The sequence below is a fragment of the Garra rufa genome, chromosome 18 (genome assembly GCF_049309525.1).
Source record: "Garra rufa chromosome 18, GarRuf1.0, whole genome shotgun sequence".
In the NCBI taxonomy this organism is placed as follows: Eukaryota; Metazoa; Chordata; class Actinopteri; order Cypriniformes; family Cyprinidae; genus Garra; species Garra rufa.
Genome location: NC_133378.1, coordinates 18,960,010 through 18,979,334, shown reverse-complemented (window position 1 = coordinate 18,979,334; position 19,325 = coordinate 18,960,010). Strand labels below are relative to the sequence as shown.

General features: G+C 37.5%; 1 protein-coding gene across 3 annotated transcripts in view; it reads left to right on the top strand.

Annotated features, from left to right (window-relative positions):
- The window catches only part of arhgap4b (Rho GTPase activating protein 4b), a 44,123-nt gene extending 26,152 nt beyond the window's left edge, over positions 1-17,971 (top strand). The window contains exons 13-24 of one of the 3 annotated variants that reach the window (XM_073822887.1): positions 4,080-4,107; positions 4,315-4,375; positions 5,041-5,118; positions 7,131-7,259; positions 8,579-8,684; positions 8,762-8,992; positions 10,304-10,359; positions 10,588-10,759; positions 11,017-11,112; positions 11,209-11,388; positions 14,236-14,317; positions 16,562-17,971. In XM_073822887.1, the coding sequence (XP_073678988.1) occupies positions 4,080-4,107; positions 4,315-4,375; positions 5,041-5,118; positions 7,131-7,259; positions 8,579-8,684; positions 8,762-8,992; positions 10,304-10,359; positions 10,588-10,759; positions 11,017-11,112; positions 11,209-11,388; positions 14,236-14,317; positions 16,562-16,771 (1,429 nt within the window). In that variant the 3' untranslated portion in view covers positions 16,772-17,971. The remainder of the gene's footprint in view (positions 1-4,079; positions 4,108-4,314; positions 4,376-5,040; positions 5,119-7,130; positions 7,260-8,578; positions 8,685-8,761; positions 8,993-10,303; positions 10,360-10,587; positions 10,760-11,016; positions 11,113-11,208; positions 11,389-14,235; positions 14,318-16,561) is intronic. The other 2 variants (XM_073822886.1, XM_073822885.1) reach the window with 2 other exon arrangements.
- The last annotated feature ends 1,354 nt before the right edge of the window (positions 17,972-19,325 follow it).

Sequence of the window (19,325 nt, the reverse complement as noted above, 5' to 3'; positions counted from 1 at the left end):
TTTAAGACGGTCACTGATGCCCAAAAAAGAAACACAGTATTTTTGTCGCTTATGAAGGGCAGTAGTAAATGAAAAAAAAAGGAGATATTTAGGCAAAATAAGAAAAATGTACACATCTTCATTCTGTTCAAAAGTTTTCACTCCCAGCTCTTAATGCCTCGTTTTTCCTTCTGAAGCATTAGTGAGCATTTGAACCTTCTGTAATAGTTGAATATGAGTCTCTCAGTTGTCTGAGATGGATCTCAAAATCATACAGTTATTGTTGAAAAGGGTTCAAATACACAAAAATGCTGGAAAACCAGAGAATTTGTGGGACCTGTAGGATTTTTCTGAACAAAAGTGGGCAGTTTAACTGTTCAGGACAAACAAAGGACTCATGAACAACTATCACTAAACAAAAAAAACAAAACAAAAAAAAACACAAACAGCTGTTTGCAAGTGTATTTAAACTTTTGAACTGGGTCATTTTTATAAATTCAACTATTATTTTCTCTTGTGGACTATATGTAAATGTCTTGTATGTGAAATATCTTATTCAGCATATATTTTGTATGATCCCTCTTATTTTGGTAAAATAATTAACATTTAGCAAGATTCTGTAAGGTGTATGTAAACCTCTGACTTCAACTGTAGAATATTGACTACATTGTTCATGTAAAAATATAAAATTGTCTTTTTCTGATAGTGTGGTAATGTTTATTTAACAAAGAAAATGGGACTGGGATTGGTACTATGTTAGTCAATGAAATATTAAGATATGAATATTATACCATAAATAGTTTGAGAGTGTAAGTGCATCTTTATCAATTTACTTCTTGATTACATCTTACATAATCGTGGTGGGAGTTCATAGCTGCTCTTGTGCTCTTTTGTTGCAATTTCTATTTCTGTGTGAGTGGTGGAGCTCCCTGTATTTATGGGTAATATAGTTCTTCACTGGGGTTAATTTACCTGCTAAACATATTTTCTCTTATAAATTAATTTAAAATTACACTTGTGGATTCTAGAGAAGCAAATGGGATTTTATTAGCATCATATGATGCCTCCTTTGACTAACTCTCATTTGCTCTGCTGACAAAGTGTTTTAGGAACTTATTATAAGACTCAGAGCGGTTTCAAGATGTGGCCCTCTGATAGCACTGGGGAACTCCAGACTTCACACTTTCAGTTTTTTGACCGTATACCCTAGCTGTTAAAGCATAGAGGTCATAACAGCCTGCGCATAATACCCGCTAAATTCTGCACCACCTAAGAGGTGTCACTCTTGCTGTCTTGCTTATCTGCACTTGATGTCCTTTGGCTCATTAGCAATGTCCTTAAAAGACAACCAACACCAGTCCACCCTGCTGAAAAGACCAGCTGTAGATCAGCAAGCATTCGGGTAGTTGACAAATAGTGTGCAGAATCCATTTTTAACAAGAAACGTAAATATTTAAAGGACAAAATACAGTACCGGTCGAGTTTGGAATAATTAAGATTTTTATGCTCAAGGTTGCATTTATTTGGTCAAAAATAAAGTAAAAACAGTAATATTGTTTTAAAATAACTGTTTTCTGTTTTAATATATTGTAAAATGTAATTTTTTCATGTGATAGTAAAGCTGAATTTTCAGCAGCATTACTCCAGTCTTCAGTGTCCTTCATAAATCATTCTAATATGCTGATTTGCTGCTCAGTTATTGATAGTTATTTTTTTAGTGTTGAAAACAGTTTTTACTGCTTAATATTTCTGTGAAAAATAGAAAGTTAAAAAGAACAGCAGTCATTTGAATAATAATAAATATATTAATGAAAGAGAAAATGGTTCATTTGTAATATTTCACAATATTACAGTTTTTACTGTATTAAAAAATATATATTTCATAATATTGCTATTTTTACTGTATTTTTGATCAAATAAATGCAGCATTGGTGAGCATAAGATACCTCTTTGAAAAATATATTTAAAAAAAATCCCAATTACTTCAAAATCTTTTGACCAAAAGTGTACATTTTAGATATTTTAATGCACGTTTTCACCATTTTAAATCAACATTTCGCCTTTTTGCAGTTTACCTAAGTAGTCCTGCAATGTGACTAATGAATTTATAAACATAAAATAATTTTATCTAGTCTCTCAGTTAATATGCGGCCATAAAAAAAGCGTTTAAAGATCAGTATAGCATGTCACACTCAAGACACTATACTGCTTGGACTTTCATGTCAACTTTCCATTTAATTTCTAGTCAAGGGTGTTTAATGTTGATCTAAGTATAGCAAACATAGATGGTCCAATTGGTCAACCAGCATGGTCTTTCTGGTGAAGCTGGTCAATGATGTTTATCTGACTGGTTAAGCTATTTAAGACGCCTATTGGGGATGCCAGCGTCCTCCAGACAGCATATGCTGGTGAGCCGTCATGCTAGTGGTTTCAGCAGGGTGCTTTCTATTCTCTGAGATACCCACCGTGTCTCTCTCTGTCCCTCTCTATTCCTGGGAGCTCAGGCCTGTAGAGCACTGCTCTGCCATCTGGCTCTCTGTGCCATGAGAAACGTCTTTCTTCTCGTCTCGTTCCTCTCACTTCCAACCTCATTCTCTCACACTTTTCTTCTGTTGTGGTGGAGTGTCTAACAGTGTCTGCTACATCCTGCATTAGCAATGGCTGGTGTATCTCTTCATCTTAAGTGGACAGTAAATCTATGAGATGTGCACTCTCGTTACACCACTAATAATTGGATAATGCAGTCAGGGCCACAGAACTGCTTTGCCAACAACACGTTTTTTTTGTCTCGATTGGTTGATCAATGGGTGCAGCCCAGTAAAATGGACATTTTTCTGGCTAAGTGGATTGAAATCTGATTTAAGAACATGGTTGGCATCGAGCTATGCTAACATGTTGTTTCTGACACTAAAAGAACTAAATTTAGTTTTGTGTCTTATACTGACATAATTCCCATTGATATATCGTTGGGTGAGATAGGTTCAAGTAATTGTTCCTTTTTAAACAAATAATTTAAAAAATAGCCTTCAGTTAAAAAACAGGCACAAAACATGATTTTTTAATAAGCAACAAGTGCTTTTGGGGGAGTGACATTCTCATTCTAGAGAGCATTTGATTGGACGGAAATCTCTGTGTTGTAGGATGAGTCATCAATCTGTTTCCCGAAAGAAAAAGGCTAAAAATAAGGCTAAAACTTTCAAAAGTTTGGGGTTGGTATTGTTAAAATGTTTTTGAAGGAAGTCTCTTATGCTCACCAAGGATGCCTGTCTTTGATCAAAATACAGTAAAAACAGTAATATTGTCAAATATTATGTAAGTACTATTACTAGTCTTCAGTGTCACATGACCCTTCAGCAATTATTTTAATATGCTAATTTGCTCACAAACATTTTCATTTTTCTCAATGTTGAACACAGTTGTATTGGTTTGATTTTTTTTGTGAACGAGATAAACAGCATTTATTTGAAATAATAAAATAATTTATAATGTCACAAATTGTCTGACCCCAAACTTTTGAATGGTACACTCTTAAAAAAAAATTCCAAAACGGTGTTTTTGCAGTTATGCCATAAAAGAACTAGTTCCCCAAAGAACCTTTCAGTGAACAGTTCCTTAAAGAACCATTTTGAAAAACTTTTTAAAAATCTAAAGAACCTTTTTCGACTATAAAGAACCTTTTCTGGATTTGAAAGGTTTCTTGGATGATCAAGGTTCTTCATAGAACCATTGATGCCAATGAAGAGGTTTTTAAGAGTATACCTTAAAAGTGTATTTTGTCAACATCAAAGAGTATACTAGCATATAACTAAGAGTAGATGGACTAAAAGACATCTTTAAGGACATTATTCCCATCTAGCCAGATCAGAATTAAAACAGAGCATCCCTGACATGTTGCTTTTCATCTAAACTCCTTGTTCTCTGCTTTTGTCTTCCTCCCTCACACTGATCCCCCCCCCATTTTCTGACGGATTTTGCTTTTGTTTGCTATTCTCTCCCCATTTTTCATGTTACACTCCATCTGATCATGCCACACAATCTACTCCTCCTTTATACATCCCTCCTGTCTCTTTCTTTTCTTGCTTGGCTGCCTGTGACTGTAGAAGGAGAAGGCGGATGTCGAGGACTCAGGTACAGCTGTTTCCCCTGTCTTGCATGCATCTGTGTGCATCTGTTTGTGTGAGTAAATGTATTTCTACTCTGTCTGCACTCTATCTCTATCGGTGCAATATGTTCACCGTATTTATATGTATATTTTCTTGATTTCTATACAACTCTAGTTCTATTCAGATGTGCATAATTTTTTTTCCCAATTTCCCTTCCTTCTATTTCTGTCAGAGCTCTGGGCAACAGATCCCCCTGGTGGTGGAGAGCTGCATTCGCTTCATCAACCTGCACGGTAAAACAATTGTTAGACAATTCCTTATTATAGTTGGACACTGTCGTTTTTCCTCATTAAAAAGGTTTTACACATAATGAAACAATACTTTATGAAACATCACCCAAAAATGAAAATTCTGTCATTCATGTCGTTCCAAACCTATAAGACCTTCATCTTCAGAACGCAAATTAAGATATTTTCTGTAAAATCTGACAGCTTTCTGACGCTGCATAGACAGCAATGGAACTGACTCGTTCAAGGCCCATAAAGGCAGTAAGGATATTGATAAATTAGACCATGTGACATCAGGGGTTCAACCTTAATGTTATGAAGCTACGAGAATACTTTTTCTGCACGTCAAAGATTGACACTTAAAAAGTAAAAAAAGTATTCTTGTGGTTTAAAATTATGGTCAAACCACTGATGTCACATGGACTATTTTACTAACTTTCTTGGCCTTGAACATATGAGTTGCATTGCTGTCTATGCAGGGTCAGAAAGGTCTTGGATTTTATCAGAAATATCTTAATTTGTGTTCCAAAGATGAACGAAGGTCCTATAGGTTTGGAACAACATGAGGGTGAGGAATTAATGACAGAATGTTTATTTTTGGTGAACTATCCCGTTAATATAAAGGAGTATTTATGTGTGTGTGAATATAAATGTGATGCTTTTTTTAACAGGTCTGCATCATGAAGGCGTTTTTCGAGTTCCTGGATCACAGACTGAAGTCAATCATATCAGGGATGCCTTTGAAAGAGGTATGATCATGTTCAAATTAATGAATACAGGTGTATTAACATAAGAATGTAACAAAAATATAATGGACAGTCGTGGCCAAAAGTTTTGAGAATTACATAAATATTGGAAATTGGAAAAGTTGCTGCTTAAGTTTTTATAATAGCAAATTGCATATACTGCATAGAATGTTATGAAGAGTGTTCAGATGAATTGCATAGTTCTTCTTTGCCATGAAAATTAACTTAGTCCCAAAAAAAACTTTCCACTGCATTTCATTGCTGTCATTAAAGGACCTGCTGAGATCATTTCAGTAATCGTCTTGTCAGGTGAGAATGTTGACGAGCACAAGGCTGGAGATCATTATGTCAGGCTGATTGGGTTAGAATGGCAGACTTGACATGTTAAAAGGAGGGTGATGCTTGAAATCATTGTTCTTCCATTGTTAACCATGGTGACCTGCAAAGAAACGCGTGCAGCCATCATTGCGTTGCATAAAAATGGCTTCACAGGCAAAAATATTGTGGCTACTAAGATTGCACCTAAATCAACAATTTATAGGATCATCAAGAACTTCAAGGAAAGAGGTTCAATTCTTGTTAAGAAGGCTTCAGGGCATCCAAGAAAGTCCAGCAAGTCTCCTAAAGAGGATTCAGCTGCGGGATCGGAGTGCCACCAGTGCAGAGCTTGCTCAGGAATGGCAGCAGGCAGGTGTGAGCGCATCTGCACGCACAGTGAGGCCAAGACTTTTGGAAGATGGCCTGGTGTTAAGAAGGGCAGCAAAGAAGCCACTTCTCTCCAAAAAAAAAAAACCATCAGGGACAGATTGATCTTCTGCAAAAAGTATGGTGAATGGACTGCTGAGGACTGGGGCAAAGTCATATTCTCAGATGAAGCCTCTTTCCGATTGTTTGGGGCATCTGGAAAAAGGCTTGTCCGGAGAAGAAAAGGTGAGCGCTACCATCAGTCCTGTGTCATGCCAACAGTAAAGCATCCTGAGACCATTCATGTGTGGGGTTGCTTCTCATCCAAGGGAGTGGGCTCACTCACAATTTTGCCCAAAAACACAGCCATGAATAAAGAATGGTACCAAAACACCCTCCAACAGCAACTTCTTCCAACAATCCAACAACAGTTTGGTGAAGAACAATGCATTTTCCAGCACGATGGAGCACCATGCCATAAGGCAAAAGTGATAACTAAGTGGCTCGGGGACCAAAACGTTTAAATTTTGGGTCCATGGCCTGGAAACTCCCCAGATCTTAATCCCATTGAGAACTTGTGGTCAATCCTCAAGAGGCGGGTGGACAAACAAAAACCCACTAATTCTGACAAACTCCAAGAAGTGATTATGAAAGAATGGGTTGCTATCAGTCAGGATTTGGCCCAGAAGTTGATTGAGAGCATGCCCAGTCGAATTGCAGAGGTCCTGAAAAAGAAGGGCCAACACTGCAAATACTGACTCTTTGCATAAATGTCATGTAATTGTCGATAAAAGCCTTTGAAACGTATGAAGTGCTTGTAATTATATTTCAGTACATCACAGAAACAACTGAAACAAAGATCTAAAAGCAGTTTAGCAGCAAACTTTGTGAAAACTTATATTTGTGTCATTCTCAAAACTTTTGGCCACGACTGTACATTCGCAAATCAGCATATTAGAATGGCTTCTAAAGGATCATGTGACACTGAAGACTGGAGTAATCATGCTGAAAATTCAGCTTTGCCTTCACAGAAATAAATTTTTAAATATGTTTATTTTAAATTGTAATGATATTTTAGCATATCACTGGTTTACTGGATTTCTTATAAATGCAAATAAATGCGGCCTTTGTGAGTAACAGACTTATTTCAATAAAAAAAATTAAATATCTTACCAACCCCGATATTTTGAATGGCAGTGTATATAATCATACAATAAAACATATAAATATTATTTGTATTTATATCCAAATATGCGTTTTCTTTTTGTCTCTTGTCTGTTTTCTCATCTCTCTGTTTTTTTTTTTTTTTTTTTTTTTTTTTTTTTTTGCAGGAGAGGACCCGCTCACTGACAGCGAGAGTGACATTGATTCAGTAGCAGGGGTTCTAAAGCTCTATTTCAGAGGTCTGGAGAAACCTCTGTTTCCTGAGGAGAGCTTTAGCCAGCTCATGGAGTGTGTCCGTAAGATGCTTTTCATGTGTTCTCTCTGCTTCTGTCTGATTGTGTGCACATTCAGTCACCCAAAAAAGTATTTGGATATTTAATTTGCATTAGATGACAACATATTAAACCTAGTGGCATATGCAAGCAAATAATAGTAGAACCATGCCATTATCATGGCATTTTGCAATGAATTTTAAGCAAATTGTCATATATATATATATATATATATATATATATATAAGAAGCAGCACAGCTCTTTTCAACACTGATAATAATGCACCAAATCAACATATTAGAATGATTTCTGAATGTGACACAGAAGTAATAATACTGGAAATTTAGCTTTGCCATTACAGGAATAAATTACATTTTAAAATATATTAAATAGAATCCATCCGGATCCATTGTTTCACACTGAGAACAACAGAGGGACTCATATGCGACTACAGAAGGTTTTAAAAGTTCAAATGTTTCAGAAGGAAACACGATGCATTAATAAGAGCAGGGGGTTGAAAACTATTTGAATTTGAAGATCAGGGTTGAACCTGTTTTGTCTTCTTGGAAACGTATAAGTATCTTTTGTAGATTCTGAAGGGCATCAATAAAATTTGATTTTTAGGCAAAATAAGAAAAATGTAATTCTGTTCAAAAGTTTTCACCCCCGGCTCTTAATGCATTGTGTTTCCTTCTGGAGCATCAGTGAGTGTTTGAACCTTCTGTAATAGTTACATATGAGTCCCTCAGTTGCCCTTAATGTAAAAGATGGATCTCAAAATCATAGAGTCATTGTTCGAAAGGGTTCAAATACACAAAAATGGTAAAAAAAAAAAAAAAGAATTTGTGGGACCTGAAGGATTTTTCTGAAGAACAGCAGGCAGTTTAACTGTTCAGGACAAAACAACTGACTTATGAACAACTATCACTGAATAATAAAAAATTAAAAAACACAGCTGTGGATCATTCAGATAACAACAAAGTATTAAGAATCAAGTGTATGTAAACTTTTGAACGGGGTCATTTTTATAAATACTATTTATAAACTATTATTTTCTCTTGTGGAGTAATGTAAACATCTTTTATGTGAAATATCTTATTCAGGTCAGTACTAAATATAAAATAACATGCGTTTTGTATAATCCCTTTTATTTTGGTAAAATAATTAACATTTTGCAGACTCTGCAAGGTGTATGTAAACTTTTGACTTCAACTGCATGCAGCCATAGTCAGCATCAAAAATATTTAAAAACTTCAGACTTTTGAATGTTATGGTGTTACGTTTTTGAAAGTCTTGATTCCAGCGTGTCAACTAAACTCTGTTAACTCTGTGTCTCTTTCAGAGATGGAAAACATGACAGAAAAAGTAGCGCAGATAAAGACCATAGTCTCGTCCTTCTCCAGACCCATTGCCATAGTGATGCGGTACCTCTTCGCCTTCCTTCATCAGTGAGTCCAGCTCTCTTTTTTTAAAGCTCTCTTAATCATAATACAGTCTGTAACCTGTTTTGTTTGCATCTGTTCAGTGTCTCTCAGTACAGTGATGAGAACATGATGCAGCCATATAACCTGGCCGTCTGCTTCGGCCCCAGTCTGCTCAGAGGGGTGGAAATGGGTGGAGATGAAGTGACACTGGCACCTCAGATCAATGACCTTGTTAAGACCATGATCATCCATCATGAGAACATTTTCCCCGGGCCGTCCGAACTCTCGGGCCCTGTCTATGAGAAATGCATGACTCTAGAGCAGGAGTACTGGTGAGTCTTAAAGGGATAGTTCAGACAAAAATCTATCTTTCATGCTACCTGATTTCATGACAAAATGTATCTGTTAGAACCTTTTAGCAAGATGCGAAATACGTACCAATAAGTACATATCATTGCAGTGTCCAACAGAAATGAACACTAGAGGTGGTAAAACAAAAGCACTTGTAATCGTTTTTGTACGCTGTTATGATTACAGCTCCATAAACTTGCTCGATCGCTCACCCGTAACAGAATTGGACTTAGGATGTGAAATCCTTGGGTATGAATCCTGTGAAAAACATGATTCATGATGAAAGAGCTGAAAGATGAGAGACTGAAAAACAAGCTAAAACGGCATGCTTGCGATTGCGTTTTTATGTCACATTGGCTTTTGTTCATACTATCAGAAAGCTTACTAAAAGTTCCTACATGTACGTTTTTTGTCAAGGGATCAGGTTGCCCTATTTCAAACCTAATTGCTATTATTTTTGGCTGTCCTACAAAAAAATCTTAATTTTTAAAGAATAGTTAAAGGAATAGTTAACCCAAAAAATTAAAAGTTGCTGAAAATGTACTCAGCGTCAGGCCATTCAAGAGTTTGTTTCTTCATCACAACAAATTTGTAGAAATTTAGCATTTCATAATTAACCAATGGATCCTCTGCAGTGAATGGGTGCCATCAAAAGGAGAATCCAAACAGCTGATAGAAACATCACAATAATCCACAAATAATTCACACAACCCCAGTCCATCAATTAACATCTTTTGAAGAGAAAAGCTGTATGTTTGTAAAAGACTAATCCATCATTAATGCGTTTTAACTATAAACATCACTTCTCGCCAAAACACAAGTTCATAATCTACAATTACGCTTCCTTTAGTGAAAAAGTCCATCCTCTGTTGTCCTCTTATCCACCAAAATCCACCAGCATATTTTGTTTTAAACTGTTTTGAATGACTTTTTTCACTAGAGGAAGCAATGTTATAGATAGATAACTAATATCTTAGCCGAAAACAACAAGTTGAAAAACATCTTGATGGATTTGTTTCTTACAAACATGCAGCTTTTCACTTCACAAGATGTTAATTGATGGACTGGAGCCTTGTGGATTGTTAATGGATTATTGTGATGTTTTTATCAGCTGTTTGGACTCTCATTCTGACGGCACCCATTCACTGCAAAAGAATATTTTTCCAAATCTGTTTTGATGAAGAAACAAACTCATTTACATTTTGGATGGCCTGAAGGTACATTTTTCAGCCATTTTTTTCAGTAAACTATTCCTTTGAGCAGTTTTTCCAAAAATGTTCCCCATTTTCTAGTGAACCAATCACAGAGGAGGGTGAAGGAGACACTGAACATCTTCCCAGTGAAGATGGTAAGAAAACACAACACAACTTAATGCCCATTTATTTTTTTTAAACCTTCAAATTTCTAATTAATTGCTTGTCTAAATGTGTCCATGTCTGTTCCATGTTGGGTTTTGGTGTCTTGTTATTGCATTGTGGCCATTCCATGTTGGATTTGGGGATATGTGGCATTTTTGTTGCCATGCTTTGTGTTGTGTGTGTATTTTGTGTTGTGTGTGTGTGCACTGTATGTGCAGAGTGGGAGGCTGTGGCCTTGTTTGATTATGTTGCACGCTCTGCAGCCGAGCTGTCATTCAAGCAGGGTGACCACCTCCTACTACACAGCAAGGCCTCTCCTGATTGGTGGAGAGGGGAAATGGGAGGAGTTAAAGGCCTGATCCCCCATAAATACATCAGCGTGGTAGAGGGGTGAGACCAAAAGATTTCTATTTCAAATAAATGCTGTTTATGTGAACTTTCTGTTCATTAACAAATCCTGAAAAGAAACATATCACATAAACAAAGCTGTTTTTAAAATTGATAATAATAATAAATGTTTCTTGAGTAGCAAATCAGCATGTTAGAATCACGTAACCCTGAACTTAAGTCTAAAAAAACATATGACCAAAAGCATATGATTTACCACTAGGTTTGGCAACCTCAAATTGTTGTCTTTTCATTTTCAGGGCAGAGCGTAAGGAACGAGGCAAGAAGGAGGACAGCAGAGGGGGCAGCACAGGAAACCTGTCAGACGAGCAGCAGCTGCCCGAACACAGCACTCGGTACATTCACTCAGACCGCTGACAGTAAAGCACCTTGCATGTTCATCACAGGTCCAGTGAGATCTTAACTGTACTGTCTTTGCTGTCATTCCCTAGTATGAGAGTAAACAGTGACAGCGCATCTTTGCCTGGCCGGCAGAGGACTGGCAGCGGAGGCAGCAGTATAGGTGGAGGCAACAGTGGGAGTGGAAGCCCCATACGGAAGATCCTGCAGGTGCCCGAGGGACGACTCGTCCTTCCTCCTCAGACAACTGCAGTTGCACGCCAATTCTCAGGGTAGGAGGAGGAACTGTTGTTTTGATGATACCAGCTGCTGAAAGACGTGTATGAGAAGTTATCTGAGTGTCTGACCAGCATTACACCGCGTTCCAAATTATTATGCAAATTGTATGTAAGTGTCATAAACACACAGTTTTTTGTTTTTCAATTAAACTCATGGATGGTATTGTGTCTCATGGTTTGGATCACTGAAATGAATCTCAGACACCTGTGATAAATAGTTTGCCAAATGAGCCCAATTAAAGGAAAAGTACTTAAGAAGGATGTTCCACATTATTAAGCAGGCCACAGGTTTCAAGCAATTATGGGAAAGAAAAAGGTCTCTCTGCTGCCGAAAAGCGTCAAATAGTGCAATGCTTTGGACAAGGTATGAAAACATTAGATATTTCACGAAAACGTAAGCGTGATCATTGTACTGTGAAGAGATTTGAGGCTGATTCAGAGCACAGACAGGTTCGTGCAGGTAAAGGCAGAATGAGGAAGGTTTCTGCCAGACAAATTCATCAGATTAAGAGAGCAGCTACTAAAATGCCATTACAAAGTAGCAAACAGGTTTTTGAAGCTGCTGGTGCCTCTTGAGTCCCGCGAACATCAAGGTGTAGGATCTTCCAGAGGCTTGCAGTTGTGCATAAACCTACTATTCGGCCACTCCTAACTAATGCTCACAAGCAGAAACGGTTGCAGTGGACCCAGACATACATGAAGACTCATTTTCAAACAGTCTTGTTTACTGATGAGTGTTGTGCATCTTTGGATGGTCCAGATGGATGGAGTAGTGGATGGAACATGTCCCAACAAGGCTGCGACCACAACAAGGAGGTGGTGTTTTTGGCCGGAATCAAAGGGAGAGAGCGGGTTGGCCCCTTTAGGATCCCTAAAGGTATTAAAATGACCTCGGCAAAGTATGTCGAGTTTTTGACTGACCACTTTCTTTCATGGTACAAAAAGAAGAACTGTGCCTTCCGTAGCAAAATCATCTTCATGCATGACAATGCACCATCTCATGCTGCAAATAATACCTCTGTGTCATTGGCTGCTATCTGCATAAAAGATGAGAAACTCATGGTGTGGCCACCATCCTCCCCTGACCTCAACCAGATTGAGAACCTTTGGAGCATCCTCAAGCAAAAGATCTATGAGGGTGGGAGGCAGTTCACATCAAAACAGCAGCTCTGGGAGGCTATTCTGGCATCCTGCAAACAAATTCAATCAGAAACTCTCCAAAAACTCACAAATTCAATGGATGCAAGAATTGTGATAGCGATATCAAAGAAGGGGTCCTATGGTAAGATGTAACTTGCCCAGTTAGGATGTTTTTGATTGAAATAGATTTAGATTTCAGTAAATATGACCACCTAATGCTGCAAATTCAGCAAATGCCCATTTTCAGTTCTTTACAACCTATACAATGTTTTAACTCTGTTGTGCATAATAATGTGGAACAGTGCATTTTCAGTTTTTTATTTTTGAAATAAATACTGTTATCATTAGGAGGTTTGTTCAATAAAATTCGAATTATACCCTAATGGTTGATGACTTAAAAATTATACTGACTGTCATTTGCATTGACTAATTATGAAAACCAGAGAAAGATATCATTTGCATAATAATTTGGAACGCGGTGTAAACTTCAGTGAGCTTTCGTAATTCTGGAGATGACAAAAACTGCATTTAGAGTCAAAATTTTTTTAATTCAGCAAGAATGCATTAAATTGATCAGAAGTCACAGTAAAAAAAAAGATGTCTATTTTCAAAAAATGCTGTGCTTTTAAAAAATTGATTGAATGTTTTTTTTTTTTTTACCATGGTTTTTCTAAGCTGTTTTTAATATTGACAATAGTAGCCTAAAGTATGTATCAAATGAGTATATTAGACTGATTTCTGAAGGATAATGTGATACTGAAGACTGGAGTAATGATGCTGAAAATTCATAGCAATAAATTATATTTTAAAATATATTCAAATAATATTCAAATGTTTTGGAATATTTTACGAAAGTGATGTTTTTGCTGTGTTTTTAATGAAAAGGTACAAAAAATCTGCACTCACAGTATAGTTAAAAGCAGGGAATAAAAACAGTATTACAAATGTTTAGCCATTTGCTTCTTTAACAGTGTAACAGTTCTCTCTGTTTCTGAGAACCAGTGAATTGTTACACTGTAGAAGGCACATGGCTGAAACATATGTGACCCTGGACCACAAAACTAGTCTTAAGTAGCACAGGTATATTTGTAGCAATAGGCAAAAATATATTGTATGGGTCAAAATGATCAATTTATCTTTTATGCCAAAAATCATTAGGATATTAAAGGATAACTGTTGCCAAAATGCAACCTGGGCTGTTTTTTTTTACTGTAAACGAGACAAATTATATCTAAAAGCATAATTACGACAAACAAGCTGTTTTTGAGATTGACCGTGATTTAGGTTTGTGGTCAGTGGCCGGTGAATTGGAGTACTAGGGGCATACATTTGAGCGCATGAAAATCTATATTTTTACAACACTAAGAAGGCTCGACACACCATGACACTTTTCTTAGATTTCAGATTTACGAATAGTTGTATCTCGGCTGAATATTGTCCTATCCTAACAAACCATACATCAATGAAAGATGATTCAGATGATGTATAAATCTCAATTTAAAATAATTGACCCTTATGACTGGTTTTGTGGTCCTGGGTCACATATAATACTCAAGTGCAGCCGTGGTGAGTATATGCGTCTTTAAAGAGCATCTTGCTGAACACTAACTTTTGAACTGTAGTGTATATTGTTATTAACAATTGGACATTTTTATTTGTTTGTCACCATTCCTTTCTTTGTCTGTCTTTTTATCTCTTCAGACATCAGGAGCGCAGACACACTTTAGACAATCTGAGGCCAGTAGGAGCGCCAGCAGACAGACAGACAGTTCATATCGACAAGGTCCGATTCTTTTACTGATTTATGTTTTGTATCCATTTACTAAGAATGAGGAGTCTTGAAGAACTCTTTCGTGTAAAATGAAAGCATATAAGTGAACAAGGACGGCCAGGCTTGACAAATAACAAAAAGAACCACTGAATAACCATAAAGCCCCAACTGAATAGGCCCTATGACTCATAACCTAAGCCTATATTCATCTGTTATTTCACTATATGATAGTTTCATGTGAATGGAACTGATTAACAGAACTTAAATCATTGTTCATATTGCCCTCTTGTTGTAGGTCTCATATTTCATTTGTACATGTAGCATGTTAGTCAAATAAAAGACATCATACTGTAAATGGCATACGGTATCATTTGACAGCAGCCACATTTCTAATAATATGTATAATCATTTAAAGGATTAGTTCACTTCCAGAACAAAAAAATTCAGAAAATGTACTCACCCCCGTTGTCATCCAAGATATTCATGTCTGTCTTTCTTCAACTGTGTTTTTTGAGGAAAACATTACAGGATTTCACTCCATATAATGGACTTCAATGGTGCCTGCAAGAACTTCTAAAATGCAGTTTAACTGCAGCCAAGGAAGAAGGGTCTTATTGAAATGATCGGTTATTTTCTAAAACAAAAAATACAATTTATATACATTTTAACCTCAAATGCTTGTCTTGTCTAGCTCTGCATGTACTCTGTGCGCTCTGGTTCAAGCCAGTTAGGGTATGTCGAAAAACTCACATCTCATTTTCTCCTCTAACTTCAAAATCGTCCTGTATCGCTGTTTTACCTTTTTTGTAAAGGACGTTTGATCTTCTTTGCACGGTCTCTTTGTAAACACTTGGTCAGTACTTCTGCAGCAATGTAGGACAATTTTGAAGTTGGAGGGAAAAATGAGTTCACGCAGAGCTAGACAAGACAAGGTTTTTGAGGTTAAAAAGTATATAAATTGTTTTTGAAAATAACCAAACATTTCGCTAGGTAAGACCCTTTTTCTTTGGCTGGGGTCATTTAAAGCCCTTTGAAGCTGCATTTAAACTGCATTTTAGAAGTTCAAACTCATGGGCACCATTGAAGTCCACAATAAAGAGAGAAATCCTGCCTTTTTTATGTTTTTTTGCCTCAAAAACATAATTTGTTATGAACATCTTGGATGACAAGGGGGTGAGTAAATTATTTGTAAAGTTTTGTTCTGGAAGTGAACTTCTACATTAAATGAGTTGTTCTCAACCAGGAGACTGGGACATGGGGGCAGCAAGATGGCTTAAAAAGATTGCATCAAAATAAGCTAAAAATCTAGATACAAACTAACATCATATTCTTTTATTTTATTTTATATACCTCATCAGCTGTCATTTTTATTAAATTTTAATAAATTTCAATATATTTCCACTGTGTTTAAAGGAAACTGGGTATTAATATAACGTAAATGATATCTCTTACTGAAATATGTAGTAGAAAACCAATGAAAGACACATTGTTTTTATACATATTTTGGACTATGGAAAAATAGTAATAGTAAAATAGTGATATGATGCCACATTGTCCTGCTTTTGGTTGTAATTTTCAGTCGAAGGGCAACAAGAGAATCAATGCAAGTCTTCACTGCTTTTCCTAGAAATAAGAAGAGGAGAAAAGAATGGCAAGATACGAATAAAACTTCCTAAAGACCCACGTCTTTGTTCTCTACACTTCAGCCCTGATGCCTTTGATGCTTTTAGTAGACCACAGCTACTGAAGAGATTACAAATGGCAGAGACAAGAAATGCTAGATGCCATCCTGGCAGGATGTAGTTTCTCAGCACAGATTTTACTCAATATCCGGTGGTGTTTAGACTCCTTGTGGGGAAAATCAATGGTATGGCATTTGGTTTAAGCCTACTCTTACATCCATCACCACCTGTAATCTCTTTCAGTAGCTGTGGTCATCATATCAGTATTTTATTTTCCGAGTTGTGATGCAGTAAAAATAGCAACAGGTAGCACCAGTAGCTCACTGTGTGCAACCATTTGACGTCATCAAAATAATGGCACACCCCATAGTCTGAAATATGTAAAACGTGATGTGGATTTTTTAAATAACGTAAATCTTTCATGGGCTTTCTACTACATATTTCAGTAAGAGACATCATTTACATTACATTAAGCCATAAAAGTCCATTTAAATCCATGAATTTGAAGGGCTAGCACTTGTAAACCCAAATGGCTATCCTTATGTATTAATAAACAATTCTCTCTATCTCATAGGAGGTCAGTCGCCAGATGAACTCAGTGTTTAAGGAGCTGTTGTCTCGTCAACCTCCATTGGAAGCAGCGGGCTCGAACCCTCCTCCCTCCTCTCCTCCCGCTGCATCTGTCCCTTCAGTACCCACCGCTGCTGCTCGGCCTCCGGTGAAGAAAGGAGGCTTCGGTCTGCGCAGCAGAGGTCTCTTCAAACCCCAAGACCAACAGGACTGAGGGAGAAGAAGGGATGACAGATGAGTGCATCTGAGTCTGGGTGTTGAGGGAACGGCAAACTCATCACAGATATGAATATATTTTTCCAGACATACAATATATGGTTCTCTTTACGCCTTATTAACAAGTGTATTCAAAAGTTTAATTTGACAGTGACTGAATATGGTTTTGTTTCACGTGAGACCAAGTCATTGATCCTGTTATTGGTTGTATTTGTGTTTTAGCTTTGACAACAGTTAATCTGGTCCTCACTCAAGAATCTCCCACTTCCTACCTAATCATTCATCGCAGTGATGTCCAATGTGTCTGACGTTTTTGACTGTAGTGTAGACTGTGTTCATTTTGGAGAAACATAAATATCTGCTGATTGAGTACCAGAAAACAAATGCTGAGTCCCTCAAAGCATAGATTCAGATGGACAAGTGAATTGTGGGAATGACGTCCATGACAGACAGAGTCCACATTGTTCTTTTAGATATAGATGTGTCACCCTGAATGTAGCAAGAGATTTATGAAGGCTGTTACCCTCAGATGTTTGCCAATCAAGATTCTTTTCTTTTTCAGTTTTAAATGCTTTTTTTTTTCTTGTTTTTTGATATTATGCATAGCTCAGATAATTCAAGGTACGATATGATGAATATTAAATTGCTCCATTTTTTTTTTTTAGATAAGTCATTTAGGTTTTTTGTATCATTTGCTATTTAAATGTTCTTTTTTATGTTTAATTGCATTACTACTTTTACTATTATTTGCATTCTTTGAAAAGTATTCTATCCCAATGGAACCAGCACACATGCATGCAAACACACTGACGCGGATGGTCTCGCGTGGGAACAGGTGGAGCGGCCAAAATAAGCACAGCTCTGTATCCGCTTTTACCCTCTACGGCTCCATTTGCTCTCTGTCACGTATGAAAACTGGAAAGACAACTGTGAAGCCATGTGCCACTCAGAGCAGCTCAGGAACTGTCCAACAGAGAAGCCAGAGAACTGACTGAAGAAAACTGTGAAACCGCACAGGAAGTACAATGGCACTCACTTCCTTTTTGCTGCACATTAATGCCCCTGGTCACTGATCTCCCTCGAAGAACAACCCGTCACCCATGCATTCCCTTTAGCAGTGTGTGTCTCTGGTAGATGATGTCATCATTGATGTGTGGATTACAATATTATCAAAATAAATTATATAGATTCTAAAATACTGTCGGCTTGCCACGTATTTCATCATGCATAATAATTACTATCAAAATGCTAGTTGCTTTGATATTTTGTTGCGTATAACCAGTGTCATTTAGTATTTTTCATGAGATGGATTGTTCCAGTCTTTGATTCTGAAGTTCGAAGCTGTTGTAAATTACTTACACCTTTGTTTACGTCTGTGTGTTGCTCAGCAACCACTTTGTTGCAACCACAACCGTTTCTGAGGAACTACATTGTTTGGCTGAATAATAATGGTTTTATTAATATCTTTACACTTTATTTGCTCTGCTTTAATTTTGTAAAAACCTTACTACGTACACTATATTGCCAAAAGTATTCGCTCACCTGCCTTGACTCGCAAATGAACTTAAGTGACATCCCATTCCTAATCCATAGGGTTTAATATGACGTTGATCCACCCTTTGCAGCTATAACAGCTTCAGCTCTTCTGGGAAGGCTGTCCACAAGGTTTAGGAGTGTGTTTATGGGAATTTTTTAGACCATTCTTCCAGAAGCGCATTTGTGAGGTCACACACTGATGTTGGACGAGAAGGCCTAGCTCTGAGTCTCCGCTCTAATTCATCCCAAAGGTGTTCTATCGGGTTGAGGTCAGGACTCTGTGCAGGCCAGTCAAGTTCATCCATACCAGACTCTCTCATCCATGTCTTTATGGACCTTGCTTTGTGCACTGATGCACAGTCATGTTGGAAGAGGAAGGGGCCAACTCTAAACTGTTCCCACAATGTTGGGAGCATGGAATTGTCCAAAATGTCTTGGTATGCTGAAGCATTTAGAGTTCCTTTCACTGGAACTAAGGGGCCAAGCCCAGCTCCTGAAAAACAATCCCACCATAATCCCCCTCCACCAAACTTTACACTTGGCACAATGCAGTCAGACAAGTACCGTTCTCCTGGCAACCGCCAAACCCAGACTCATCCATCAGATTGCCAGATGGAAAAGCGCGATTCGTCACTCCAGAGAACACGTCTTCACTGCTCTAGAGTCCAGTGGCGGCGTGCTTTACACCACTGCATCCGACGCTTTGCATTGCATTTGGTGATGTATGGCTTGGATGCAGCTGCTCGGCCATGGAAACCCATTCCATGAAGCTCTCTGTGCACTGTTCTTGAGCTAATCTGAAGGCCACATGAAGTTTGGAGGTCTGTAGTGATTGACTCTGCAGAAAGTTGGCGACCCTTTTGCACTATGCGCCTCAGCATCCGCTGACCCTGCTTCGTCAGTTTACGTGGCCTACCATTTCGTGGCTGAGTTGCTGCCGTTCCCAAACGCTTCCACGTTCTTATAATACAGCTGACAGTTGCCTGTGGAATATTTAGGAGCGAGGAAATTTCACG